Genomic DNA, 13,760 nt, shown 5'->3' on the forward strand with positions numbered 1-13,760 from the left:
CGGGGGTAATGTGTTCATGCTTGCGCGTTCCTGTTAAAAGACGAGCAGCCGCGTTTTGGACTAACTGTAAGCGAGCGAGGGAGGCCTGGTTGATGCCAGTGTAAAGTGCATTACAGTAGTCCAAACGGGTCGAGATAAAAGCATGAATCAAGCACTCAAAATCATTAAAAGATACAACAGATTTAATTTTAGATAAAAGCCTCAGATGATAAAAACTTGTTTTAACTACCGAGTTTATCTGTTTATCAAGTTTAAATCACTGTCCATGTTGACGTCGAGGTTTGTGACTATGGGTTTTACATATGACTGCAGGGAGCCCAGGTCTATAGGAGGGACATCACAGCCTCGACTGGGTCCAAACACCATGACCTCAGTTTTGTCTTCATTTAACTTTAAAAAATGAAAAGCCATCCATGCCTTGATGTCCTTTAGACACTCTAGTAGGGGTATCAGGGAGCTCTTATCATTTCTCTTAAGCGGCAGGTAGATTTGGGAGTCGTCCGCATAAAAATGGTAAGAGATGCCATGTTTTTTAAAAATTAAACCAAGGGGGAGCATGTAACAACCAGTTGTAGGGCGCACCACAGTCTGTGATGCTCTTCTACATGTGCTGCAGACGGTACAGAGAGTTTGTAAACTGGAGTTGGGGCACTATCTGCTGCACAAACTATGTGATGACAAAGCATTGTTTGCAATATGTGCTCTGTACAGAAAAAGTCATTATATTGGTGTATGTCGAGATAAGATACACACAGATACGGATTTATATGTAATATGTGGGTTGAGCACTAGTTGACACAGTTTTTTTTGTCTTTAAACTGTACTCTTGAGACTGTCCCATAGACTATAGAAAAAGATGGACGACATGACAGCTCCCTAAAAGTGAAGCGAAACCCTCTCTATCGCCCCCTGCTGACTGGCTGCAGTATAGGTCATAAAGCCCGCCTCCTCCATGTTAACAGATGGGACACGAGTCAAACTGTAAAATCAAAATACACGTCAAATACAATTTTCTCAAACATGGTTTCTGTCATTATATTTAGTTGCTGATTGGTGTCAAAGGGTTCATTTTTCTGATAAGTTTATTTTTAATGAGTTATTTGATGCTGTAAAAAGGATGATTGACAGCTCTGTTGACAAATCCGGCTCCTGCAGCCGATCTGTTCTGAATTAGCAGAGTAGAGGAGGAACGGCGAGAGGAGACGTAACTAAAACAATCACTACAGTCATTGAAGTTTCCATATCTGCAAACGTCTGCTTCAGACCAACACAAAGAAGCTGTTCTGTTGTTAAATATGTCAACATGCGGGATCCTTGCTGTTTTTTCGGTAAGTTATGTTTGTGTTTTGGTTAGCGGAAGTGGCTAGGGCGGCTCCACCCGCCGATCTCTGGTGCGCAGACTTTGGCTCCAAATGACGTCACCATCGTAAGATGGCAGCGCCTATCACAGGGGCTATTTTGGCATCACTTTCGTACAGTGAGAGCAGATGGAGACGCGTCGTCCATCTATATATTCAGTCATTGGACTGTCCTCTTTTGTGCAGTGCCATGTTAATCTTGTTCTCTTTGAAAGGCTTAATGACAAAGACATGTTTATATCCTCATTTAAAATCTGCTTTATGTTCTAAATAAAACACGCACATCTTGACCGGTCGAGCTTTAATACCTACAAACGTGACACAGACACCACCTAAAAAAGGTTTATTTAGCATCAATAGTTTGTCTCTGATGAAGTTTAAACCAGACTTGAGCATCAGAGGCTTCATTGGGAAAGTACTTACTTACAATCGATATGTAGTTATCCATGTTTTATGTTGAACACACTCACATCACAAAGTGATTATTTAAGCTAATGCAGAAAGAGCAGAGTGAGAGAGCATGAACTTTTGTTTGAATGATCATTTTTGACGTGGGCCAATGACATCATACTCTGGAGATCTGTCTCTGTGATCCATCCGCATGTAGGTTCCATCGCCCTGCTCCTGTGGCTTCACATTCTTTCTTTGTTTCCTTTAGAGAAAATATAAAATGATAAAAAAAGATACTTATATTTACACCAAATATCTTGATCAGCGCAGATTTCATACAAAAAGCAACCCAGTGTAATAACATACCAGAGGTACACATGCAGAATGTTAAGATGATGTTCCACGTGAGACACACACCAGTAACAGCCAGGACCAGAACTCCACCGTAGGGGCCAAAAAGTTGCTCAGGACCTGTCATAACAAATACAATAATATTCTTATCATATCCCTGTTCTAGTGTTATACTAATGCAACATTGACTCAGCTACAAATTAGCAGCAAATGCCCATTTTGCCACAAGTTGTAAATAATTCAGTCCGGACAAATAAAACAACGTTTTAATCTTGTGTTAAATTCCAACCCCTTAAGTCCTTACTGAAGCCATTCACTTTTTCATTAACAAGTACGCTATAGCATTGTGGAAAATTAATCATTCAAATGGATGACTTTTATTTTTAGAATGAGGTCGAATTAATTTTATTATAAAAAAAGAACCTCCATCATTGGGGACCGATTACACTGACGCTGCTTATGATAGGTGTTTACAATTATGAGTGTGGCAGTAGAAATAATTTCCAGGCCTTTTCTTATTCAGGATTTTAAACAAAAGAAAATATCACATTTGCCATTACTTATTAAATAAGTTAATAAATGTTTCCAGAAATCCAGAAGATTTCACACTTATTAACAAAACTTGCTGAGGTGGAGCAATCTAGAAACTGAAAGAAGAGAAGAGGCTTAAACAACTTTGAATCAGAAAACTTTATATTCCGATTTGTTTCCTGTTTTGACGTGTTGCATATTGTAGGTTGGAAAGGGTTAACTAGTAGGTTGAAAAGTGTCTCATGATGATAGCTCAGGGTGCACCACAGAAATCTTGAATTCCCAAACATAGTGGCTTCAAACTTCTGAATAAAGCAGTTAGTGAAAAAGTCTCTTACTTTGTTAATCAGTGCACTGAATAAATCTAAAGACCTATCAGGTTTTATACAACTTAGCGTCGTGCATTTCATACATACACTGAACGTCTATTGGTGTGTTGTTCGATCGTCCAGCTCCAAGATCATTTTCAGCCTTGCAGAAAAAAGGGCCGCTGACTTGAGAAGCTTTCATCTGAAAAACACGTCCAGTCCCAACAAACGTCTCCCGGCCTCCGTCAGCTCCGTACCAGGTGTAGTTCTTTACAGCTGGGTTGGCACTGCTGCTGCATGTCAGAGTCACAATGCTGCCTTCTTGTACGGGACCAGAGGGACGGACTGAAACTGTGGTCCCTTTGGGTGAATCTGAAAAATTAGTTATATAAAATGAATATGAATCGTAGGGCGTCGCAGACGATATGCTTATCTACCAGTTTGATACTATCCAATACTTGGTTGATGATTCAATGTGTTTGTTCTCTGCCCTGTGTATGTATAGGTGTGTTTCAGCAGGGCAGAGCAATGCACACTTTGGTGAGCGCCCTGACCATCACAGGGAAGCATTTTCTCTTTTACCCAGGGACGCTGCGTCCACTGTGAAACCAAAATACATTGTTGATGTATTATTTTACCCCAAACGATGATCTTCTCCTTAAACTGACCAAGTAGTTTTGGTGCCTTAATTTAACCAAACTGTTACTCGCAAAGACCCCTGTGTGAAATACTGTGTTTAAGGGAGTCCAGTATTTACATATCACACCCAGTCTGAGTCAAAAATCAGAATGCACAGATGTGATGGCCTGAGTAGCAACATGTGAGATGATTTTACAACACATGCAAAAAAATATTGAGTGAAAAAATGAAGTGAATCTATTTTTTCCCCCAATCCTAATAAATGGCACTTGTTACAATGAGGGCTGTGACGGTCCTGAATTTCTCTGAGGTGAAACACTAACGCCCCTGTGTGGTTCGGTGGTTAACTGCGGCCGTCTGTATTTCTATTGTTGTTATCATTCCTCTGTTTTTGGGACATTTCTGGACGTCAATCGCAGGGCAGTGGTCTGGAGCTCAGCCAACAGTCCGTAGGTCGAGACTATATGAAAACGTGGCGCCAAGGTGACATGGCTGTCTCTCTGCTCTGCTCTCTGTCTGTCTGCAACAGACACTATGGTAACTTCTATATCTTTATGAGACGTGAAAGGGACTTCACAATATTTCTCTAATATTTCTGTTTCGCCGCTTTATTTACATTAACGATGCTTGCTCTCTTATCTTCCTGTCTATGTCGCTCTACCACAGCTGCTCTCCCTCTTTTGCTCCCGGCAGCTTTAGGTTGAAAATCTGACTGTAGATGTGTTTTCTTTTAAAGCTTCAGTACCTTTCTGTACTATCGAAAGTAAAATGACGTAGAGCAAAACTGTACACACGGGATCTGGTCTGCGGTTACCATCACAGCCGTAGTTACAGTGTCTGTTGTAAGTGATTATATCTACATTGTTAAGACAGATTAAGTTAACTGACAACCTTTTTTGCAGTGCATCTGAAAAAACGGCTTTTCTAAATGTCCAGTATTAATCTAGAATATTTAAAGTTGAGGGGGCAACTCATACTGAGATGGATTTATTTTAACAGATGTTGCACAGAAATGTCTGGGTAAGACTGTTAGTGAAAGGAACATGAAACCGCTTGAAATGATACATACACTGAACGTCTATTTGTGTGTTGTTCGATTGCCCGGCTCCCAAATCATTTTCAGCCTTGCAGAAAAAAGCACCGCTGTCTTTAGAAGCTTTAATGTTGAAATCACGTCCAGTCCCAACAGACGTCTCCCGGCCTCCGTCAGCTCCGTACCAGGTGTAGTTCTTTACAGCTGGGTTGGCACTGCTGCTGCATGTCAGAGTCACATTTTGGTCTTCTTGTACGGGACCAGAGGGACGGACTGAAACTGTGGTCCCTTTGGGTGAAACTGAAAAATTACAAATGATTCCTTGTATTATTTAAAAGTAAAAAGTAATCAGACACGTGGAATGAAATGACATTAACCATGTTTTTATCTGGGCATCAAGGCATCAGAAATGTAACAGTCTGGAGGGTACAATTCTTTACTATCTAGTTTTGTTTCTGAGGCATATTTGAACGTATCAAAATGGTTGACAAATACGTTTCTGTTGCATCAAAGGACCGATTGTTTTATCCCTCATTCAAAGCAAGTCGAGAGATGAATTATAAAATGAACTTACATGAAATATCAGCTGTGATACTGGTCTTTACAGATGACTCAGTGCTGCCATCTTGTTTTTTATAGACAGCAGTACAGGAGATTTCCTGTTTGTGATGGAGGTGTGATGCATTGAATTTCACCACAGAGGTCTTGATTTTGGTTTTGTCCTGATTCTCTCGCAGTGTCTCCTGACCTTCACCCAGGCCGGGGGTCCATGTCAGAGTTGGAGAAAGGGACAGACAGGGAGCTCGAGCCGAGCACGTCAGAGTCACTGAGGTTCCCTCCTTCACCTTCAGTGTGGAAGGATTCAGAGTCGGTCTGGGTGGATTATCTGGTGTGAAGGTAAACAAACTCTTTTATTATTTAAGAGGTGTTTTTGCAGGAAGCAATTGATGCAAAACAAAGTTATAAACAAACTAGTACATGGAAAGTGAATAACTGAAATGTAAATTAAGGACTCTGAAACTTACCTGTGAATGTAATGCTCAAGGTTCTTGTTACGTGTGGCCAAATAGCAGTACCCTGTGTGTGTGTGTGTCTCTGCCCTGCTCTGCCTGAGCTCAGGTGCTGGCAATCACCTGAGCAGGTTAAAAGGAGACAGCAGCGGGGCGGCTCTCTCTCTCTCTCTCTCTTATTTGCAGGTGTGGTGCCGGAGGGGGAAGGTGGCGCTGGCCACGCAGTCTTTTGTGGTTTTCCCTGATTTGCATTTGAAGTCAGTTCCCCGGCCTGTTAGAGCGTCCGGGCTTTGTTATTTTCATTTGGGTTTGAGTTCCTGGTAGTCCTGTTTTCGTGTCCTTATTGTTTTCTCTTTATAGATTAGTTTTGGGTTAGGTAGTTTAGTCGGGAGGAACCCCGGATGCGACGGTCGTGGCAGGCTGGTCTGGGGTCTCTTCTCTCCTTTTGTTCATTTTGGCCAGGAACTCCTGCCTCTTTTGTTTTGTTCTGGGTTGCTTAATTATCGGGTTTTGGTTGTGTTTGGCTTCGTTCGTTTTGTTTGCATCAAATAAATACTCCTTTGTTATTGACTGTGCTGAGTCGGCGTCCTTTAATATGTTACTGGCCTTGTTGTGTTCGAGTCTTTGCTTTTGTTTACGTTAGGGCCGTAACATATTTGGGGGCTCGTCTGTTTCATGTTGGGTCTTCTCTTTTGCAGACTCCAACCGTGAGTGCCGTTTGTTTTACAGGTTGTACAAGCCGTACCGGGGTGACTTTGTGGTGTGCCTTTGTTGTCACTGACATGTGTTTGGCTTGTTTGTTGTGATTATTGTGCAAGCTGTGTCGTTGTGACGTGTGTGTCGGCATTGTTGTTCATGGTACTTTGGTTTGCTGTGTGTTTACAACCTGGGTTTTGGTGTTTTGTTAAACAGCGCACTCGTGCACCGTGTTTTTTTTTGGTGCTGTTGTTTTTTTCCTTTTTGTCTAGCCGGTGTTTTGTTTTTTTTTCTCCGCGTCATGGAGTTTAATGCTGCGGAATTTGTCGCTCATCCGACACTAGAGGAGTTTCATTCATGCACTAAGGAGCATTTAATTTCTCTGGCCAGTTTCCTTGAGATCCCTGTGTCTAGGCAGATGAAGAAGCAATCTATTAAAGCTGAACTCTGGCCTGTGTTATCTGAGAAGGGTCTTCTGCTGAGTGAAGCGACTGTGAAGGGTGCAGGTGCATGTTCAGATGTGGGTGAAGCGGTCCGTCTCAAGGAGTTAGAGATTGAGATGCGCCGTCTAGATTTGAAAGAGAAGGAGTTGAGTAATGATATAGAGGTACGGAAGATGGAGGAGGAAACGAAGAGGCAGGTTCGTCTGAAAGAGCTGGAGCTGCGGCAGTCCTCTCCATCTTCGTCTTCCTCCTCCTCTAGTGGTTTTGACATCAATAAATGTATCCGTTTTGTTCCGTCTTTTAATGAAAGAGATGTTGATAAATATTTCACCTTGTTTGAACGTGTCGCTAATACCTTGCAGTGGCCCAAGCAGGTGTGTCCTTTACTTTTGCAGTGTGTGTTCACAGGTAAAGCTCAGGATGCCTATGCGTCTTTGCCATCTGATCTGAGCCTGGATTATGAGCACGTTAAAGCGGCTGTGCTGAGGGCGTATGAGTTGGTGCCCGAGGCATATCGCCAGAAGTTCCGACGTCTTAAGAAGGTAGATGACCAGACATATGTGGAATTTGGCCATGAGAAAGAAGTGTTGTTTGATCGCTGGTGTCGTTCTCTGCAGATTTCTGATTTTGATAACTTACGTGATTTGGTGCTCGTGGAAGACTTTAAAAATCGCCTGCCTGAACGGATTGTGACACACATCAATGACCGTAAGTTACGGAGAGTTTCTGAAGCTGCAGTGTTTGCGGATGAGTACGTTTTGACGCATAGGGACAGCTATGATAGACCACAGTCCTCCCTGGGGCGCAGTTTCTCTGCACCCAGGCCCCCTGTGCCTCAGCAGCCGAGTGGGGATGGGGGCGTGAAGTCAGGGGGACGAGAGAGTGTGGGGGCTAAGGAGAGTGACAGGGTTTGTTTTTTTTGTAAGAAACGCGGTCACACTGTTGATTATTGTTTTGCCTTGAACAATAGAAACAGGTCTCCTAAAGCTGTTAATTTGTTAAAAACTGAACGCTCACTGGGTCAGTCTCACAGCGGTTTCAGTTCCCCTTCTGAGCGGTCTCTTCCGGGGAAACCTGATGATGTTTTTTTGCCTTTCATTATGAAGGGGTCGGTCTCGCTGACTGCTGGTGGGCCGAAAGTTCCTGTACTGACGAGGTCCTAAACAACGTCTAGTACTGGTTGCTAATACGGAGGATTTAAGTTTAGACGTGCGCCCAGTGCGTTCGAACATATCAAAACGGAGAGTTCTGTAAAGTTACAATTATCTCGCAGGTTTATTTTCCATACAGCGGCAATAACGTTAACTCATAATACATGTAACAAAACAACAAACCGAATAGTTAACCACATCAAACCTCACAGGCACATAAGCGCAGTCGAAAAACTGTTTGCTTCCTAATTCAGCAACACCTGTGTTTTTGGTTTCCCTAGGTTAAATGGCCTGATTGGGCTGACCCGAGGTCAGCTGAGCCACACAGCAAGTACAGCCCCCCCGTGGCACGGGGCACAATTACATAAAAATAAAGCAAAATGAATATGGCTCGTACACTCCAGCCCCTAATTACGTCTGCCCGAGCAATTACACCAAATTCAAATGAGCCATAAATACAGAAAAAAGAGAAAATAAAAATATATAGCCCATTTTCAAATGGGAATCAATCACTCGTTAGCTTCATTAAGCAAGCATATTTTAGTTATGGGTCGTTCAATGATGTTTGTTTTGGTTTTCAAACGAACCACACGTACCAGACCTCTCTTATCAGGGAAGGTTTCCAGGATTCTTCCTAGCATCCATGATCCACGTGGTGCTGTGGAGTCCACAACCATGACCAGGTCTCCAGGAATAAAACTCCTCTTCTCCTGGTTCCATTTTTGACGCTCCTGTAAAAGCGGTAAGTACTCGCGGATCCACCTCTTCCAAAAGAGATCCGAGATGTACTGGGTTTGTTTCCACCTTCTCCTTGCGTAAACATCCCTTTTGTCGAACAGTCCTGGTGGGAGAACTGGTTTTCCTTTGAGGAGTAGCAGATGGTTTGGTGTTAACGCCTCAAGGTCATTGGGGTCCTCTGACAGCCTTGTGATGGGGCGATCGTTGAGCATAGCTTCAGCCTCACAGAGCACGGTATGGAACCCTTCGTCATCCAAGGTTTGCTGACGGAGCACAGAGCACAAAATCTTCCTGATCATCCGTATCATGCGCTCCCAAGCGCCACCGTGATGTGACCCAGCTGGAGGGTTAAAGCTCCACTTGATTCCCTTCTTGGACAAGGCTCTTTCAATGCGGTCATGATTCAAAGAGGCTAAGGCTTCTCGCAGCTCTCTTTCTGCACCAATAAAGTTGGTGCCATTGTTGGATCTTAAGTGCGAGACTTGTCCTCTTCGACAGATGAACCTTCGCAGCGCGTTGATGCACGAGTCTGTGTCAAGAGAAAAGGCCACTTCCAGGTGCACGGCCCTACTTGTCATGCAAGTGAACACTACTCCATATCTTTTCACAATGCCACGCCCTCTTTTCACGTCAACTGTCCCAAAGTAATCTACGCCAATGTTAGTGAACGGCGGTAGATCAGGAACCACTCTCTCTTCTGGCAGGTCTGCCATTTTTTGCTCACCGGTCTTTCCACCATGGAGCTTACAGATGAGGCATCTTGATATGATCTTCCTCACTGCAGTAGGTCCACTTGTGATCCAGTATTTTCTCCTTGTAGCGGAAAGAACGTGATTCCTACCTCCATGTCCAAGCTGTAGATGGATGTGACGGAGGATGTGTTGGTCTTTTGACAAGATGAGGGGGTGTTTAATGTCCTCAGGGATTGCTGCCTTATTCAGCCGTCCCCCAACTCATAGAAGTCCTCCTTCTAGAACCGGATCCAATTTGAAGATGCTGCTACTTCTCTGCACTTGTGGCTTGCCAGAGGTTAGTGCAGCAAATTCAATGGGGAATCTCTCTTGCTGGCAAAAAGCGATTATGGAGGTCTCAGCCTCCAAGAGGTCTTCCAGCGTCACCTTCTGATTCCCAAGTGATGTTGAGAAAGCTTGCATCTCCTTTTGCACATCCAACCTTGCCGCTCCATTAGCACTGGTGTTTGCAAGCTCCAACTCTTTTCTCTTCTTACTCAGTTTGAGCAGAGTTCCTTTCAGCTTAATGAGCCACGCAACTGCAACCTTTAATCTTTGCCAATCAGAGAAATGGGTCATCAGTTGCAATGTGGCGTTGGTGTCAACAAGTATTGCATTGACCGTCAGTTTTCTCTTTACTTCTGGGTCGTCAGCAGTGACACTTGTATCCACAGGAAATGTTGGCCACGTTTCTTCAGGTTCCCGTAGGAATTCCGGGCCTTCCATCCATCTTTGCTTCACAAGATCTTCTGCCTTCAATCCACGCGAAGCATCGTCAGCAGGGTTCAGAGATGTGGGAATGTATCTCCACTGCTCGACTTCCGAGTTGTCCCTGATGGTGGTTACCCTGTTTGCGACAAAGGTTTGAAATCTTCGGTCCTCATTCTTTATGTACTTAAGAACTGATGTGCTGTCAGTCCAAAAGCAGGTCTTCTTCAGTGGAAGCTGGAGCTCCGATTGAAGCATCTTGTCCACTCGTACTGCAACAAGGGCAGCGGTGAGCTCCAAACGGGGAATGGTGACAGGCTTCAGAGGAGCCACTCTGGCTTTGCCAAATAGGAAGGCAACATGAACCCTTTCATCCATGTTCTGCATCCTCGGGTAAGTAGCCGTACCATATCCGTTCTCGCTTGCGTCGGCGAAGTGATGCAATTGGGCGCTGACAGTCCTCCCAAATCCTTCTGGCTTCACACATCTGTGGATCTTGAAATCTGCCACCTTCTCAAGATCCGTCAGCCATTTGCTCCACTTCTGCTGGAAAGCTGGGGGTATTGGATCGTCCCAATCACACTTTGTCCTGCATAACTCCTGCAACAGCAGCTTGGCGGGGAGTATGAGAGGTGCCAGGAATCCCAATGGATCGTAGATGGAACTGATGATGGATAGCATGCCTCGCTTGGTTGGCGGCTTCTCCTTGACTTTCAGCTTGAATTTGAAAGTGTCCGTCTCGATACACCACTGCAAACCCAAAGCTCTGTCTAACGGCAGCTTATCCCTGTCCAGATTAAGCTCATGCAGGTTCTTGGACTTGAGATCCACTGGGAGGCTTTGAAGCACTTCTCTACTGTTACTGATCCATTGAGTGAGGGTGAAACCTCCTTTGCTGCAAATGGTTGTAAGGTTCTTAACCATGGTGACTGCATCCTCTTCAGAGGGCAGACTCTTCAGTAAATCATCCATATAGAAGTTTCGGTTGACCGTTTCGATCACTTCTGTTGTAAAGTTGGCCTGGTTGTCTTCAGCGGTCTTTCTAAGAGCAAGGCAGGCGACACTGGGTGATGAAACTGCTCCAAATAAATGGACAGTCATGCGATGCTCTACAAGATCTTGCTCCAGGTTACCTTGTGGCCACCATAAGAATCTTAAGTAGTCCCGGTGTTCTTCTGCCACCTTAACCTGGTGGAACATAGCCTTTATGTCTGCCATTATGGCCACTTGTTCTTGTCTGAACCTCATAAGAACTCCCACTAACGAGCTGGTGAGGTTCGGTCCTTGCAAGAGCTGACTGTTGAGTGAGACCCCTTTGTACTCTGCTCCACAGTCAAACACCACTCGTAGCTTTCCTTTCCGTGGATGGTACACGCTGTGGTGCGGGATATACCACACCTTCCCTGTTGGCACTTTGAACTGATGCTGCGGCACTTCTTCGGCGTAGCCATTGCTAATGACATCAGCAAGAAAGTTCTTGTACTCCTCATGAAAGCTTACGTCTTTCTGAAGCCTCCTTTTCAGACCATGAACACGCTGCATGGCAACACCGAGGTTGTTCGGCATCGAAACCTCTTTCCCTTTGAAAGGCAGTTGAAACGTGTAGTGTCCGTTCTGAAGCTGGGCAGAGCTTTCCATAATCTCCACAAACTTCTTTTCTTCCCTCGACATTTCTTCCTGTTCTGCAGAAGCTCGCTCATTGAAGTCGTAGTTGTACTGGCTGGTTAACAGTTCTTCAATTCTGTCAATGGCGATTCTGTTGGCATAAACTGAAGGGTGGTCACTTCCACAGTCGTTACTTCCCCGTAACGGACCATTTATTACCCACCCCAGTAGGGTTCTGATCGCGTAGGGTCCATCTTCACCTTTACGACTGTTAATCACCTCCCAAGGCTCCATCAACTTGGAGGCGTTTGTGCCAATTAACAGGTCCACATCAGCTTTTATGTGGGGAATCTTTACATCATGTAAATAAGGCCATTTTCTCAGCTCCCTTTCACTGATTATGTTGGCTGTAGAGACAGGCATCTCTTTCTGGGTACACACTTTGGGAAGTGGATAGAAGCACTCACCAGAAAATCCTGAAATCTCCAGACTGTCAACAACGGAGCTTTCTACTGCGTTATCATGGCCCAAGGTGCGGATATGAATCTTGAATTTGCGTCCTTCCATGTTCAACTTGTCAATGAGCTTCCTGGTGCAGAAAGTTCCTGTACTCCCTGGGTCCAGAAAAGCATAGGTTTCAATAACCTTGTTTCCCTTTGAGCACTTCACCTTAACAGGCAAGATGGGAAGAATTCCATTGCAGTGGCCAGCCCCTGTAAGACCACAAGCGGAGGATGTTGTACAGCTATCAGAAGTCTTTGAATGCTCAGTATTCTTCTGCTCACCATCCTTCTGATCCTTCTGAGTAACCCTTTCCTTCTCTCCAATGTGCAAAACACTGGGGTGCGTTCGGTTGCACTTTTTGCAAGTGATGCGCCTGTCGCAATTCTTGCTCAAGTGTCCTGTGCACAAGCAACTGAAACACAGACCTTTCTCCTTTAGATAGTCCAGTTTCTCCCTGTGTGTCTTTCTTCCCAGTTTAAAACATTGGTCCAAGACATGACCACCAAGATCACAATACAGGCAGGAAATAGAATCAGTCTTGGTAAAGGATGTCACTTTGTTCTGAGCCTTTTCCTTCTTGTCACCATCCTCATTCTTGTAAGCATCTGCTTTGCAGCTATCCTCAATGATCACCTGTGTTGCAAAGCTGTTTCTTCTCAGCTGTGGTTTCACCTGTGACGGTTTTACCTGTAACTTGCTTGCTCTTATAGGTCCTTTGATAACAGGTGAAGTGTCCTGTATGTCACCAAAGACTGGATCTGAAGTGATTCTGACCTGGCGCTCAATGAACTTCACAATGTCTGAGAATCGTGCTCTTCGACCAGTTTTCTCCAGTAGCTCACATGCCTCTTTACAGATGACTCAGTGCTGCCATCTTGTTTTTTATAGACAGCAGTACAGGAGATTTCCTGTTTGTGATGGAGGTGTGATGCATTGAATTTCACCACAGAGGTCTTGATTTTGGTTTTGTCCTGATTCTCTCGCAGTGCCTCCTGACCTTCACCCAGGCCGGGGGTCCATGTCAGAGTTGGAGAAAGGGACAGACAGGGAGCTCGAGCCGAGCACGTCAGAGTCACTGAGGTTCCCTCCTTCACCTTCAGTGTGGAAGGATTCAGAGTCGGTCTGGGTGGATTATCTGGTGTGAAGGTAAACAAACTCTTTTATTATTTAAGGGGTGTTTTTGCAGGAAGCAATTGATGCAAAACAATGTTATAAACAAACTAGTACATGGAAAGTGAATAACTGAAATGTAAATTAAGGACTTTGAAACTTACCTGTGAATGTAATGCTCAAGGTTCTATAACTAAAGTCATATTTCAGCCTATTTCCACAGTGCAGTCTGAAGTAATAGTTATTTCTGGGAGGAGGTTTCATGTTATTCAGGGTTGTGGTGCAGTCTTTTTTCATTAAGTCACCTGTCAACGTTCCTGTTATTTGACTTTTTTGTGGAGCGCTGCTGTCAAACACGAACATGTTACCATCTTTCCATAATGCTATACATGTGCTATCTAAGTCTGATTGATGTTCATCTCTTATGTCAAAGGAGCAGGGGATGGTCACACAG

General features: G+C 44.3%; 1 protein-coding gene across 1 annotated transcript in view; it reads right to left on the reverse strand.

Moving 5' to 3' along the window:
* The window catches only part of LOC138584212 (B-cell receptor CD22-like), a 36,090-nt gene that overhangs the window by 802 nt on the left and 21,528 nt on the right, over positions 1 to 13,760 (reverse strand). The window contains exons 9-10 of the mRNA XM_069656387.1: positions 4,647 to 4,910; positions 3,126 to 3,310 (exon numbers count right to left, since the gene is read on the reverse strand). Of these exons, the coding sequence (XP_069512488.1) occupies positions 3,126 to 3,310; positions 4,647 to 4,910 (449 nt within the window). The remainder of the gene's footprint in view (positions 1 to 3,125; positions 3,311 to 4,646; positions 4,911 to 13,760) is intronic.

The sequence above is a fragment of the Semicossyphus pulcher genome, unplaced genomic scaffold (genome assembly GCF_022749685.1).
Source record: "Semicossyphus pulcher isolate SPU_LCO1_2020_fin unplaced genomic scaffold, fSemPul1.0.p SCAF_9, whole genome shotgun sequence".
Taxonomy (NCBI): domain Eukaryota; kingdom Metazoa; phylum Chordata; class Actinopteri; order Labriformes; family Labridae; genus Semicossyphus; species Semicossyphus pulcher.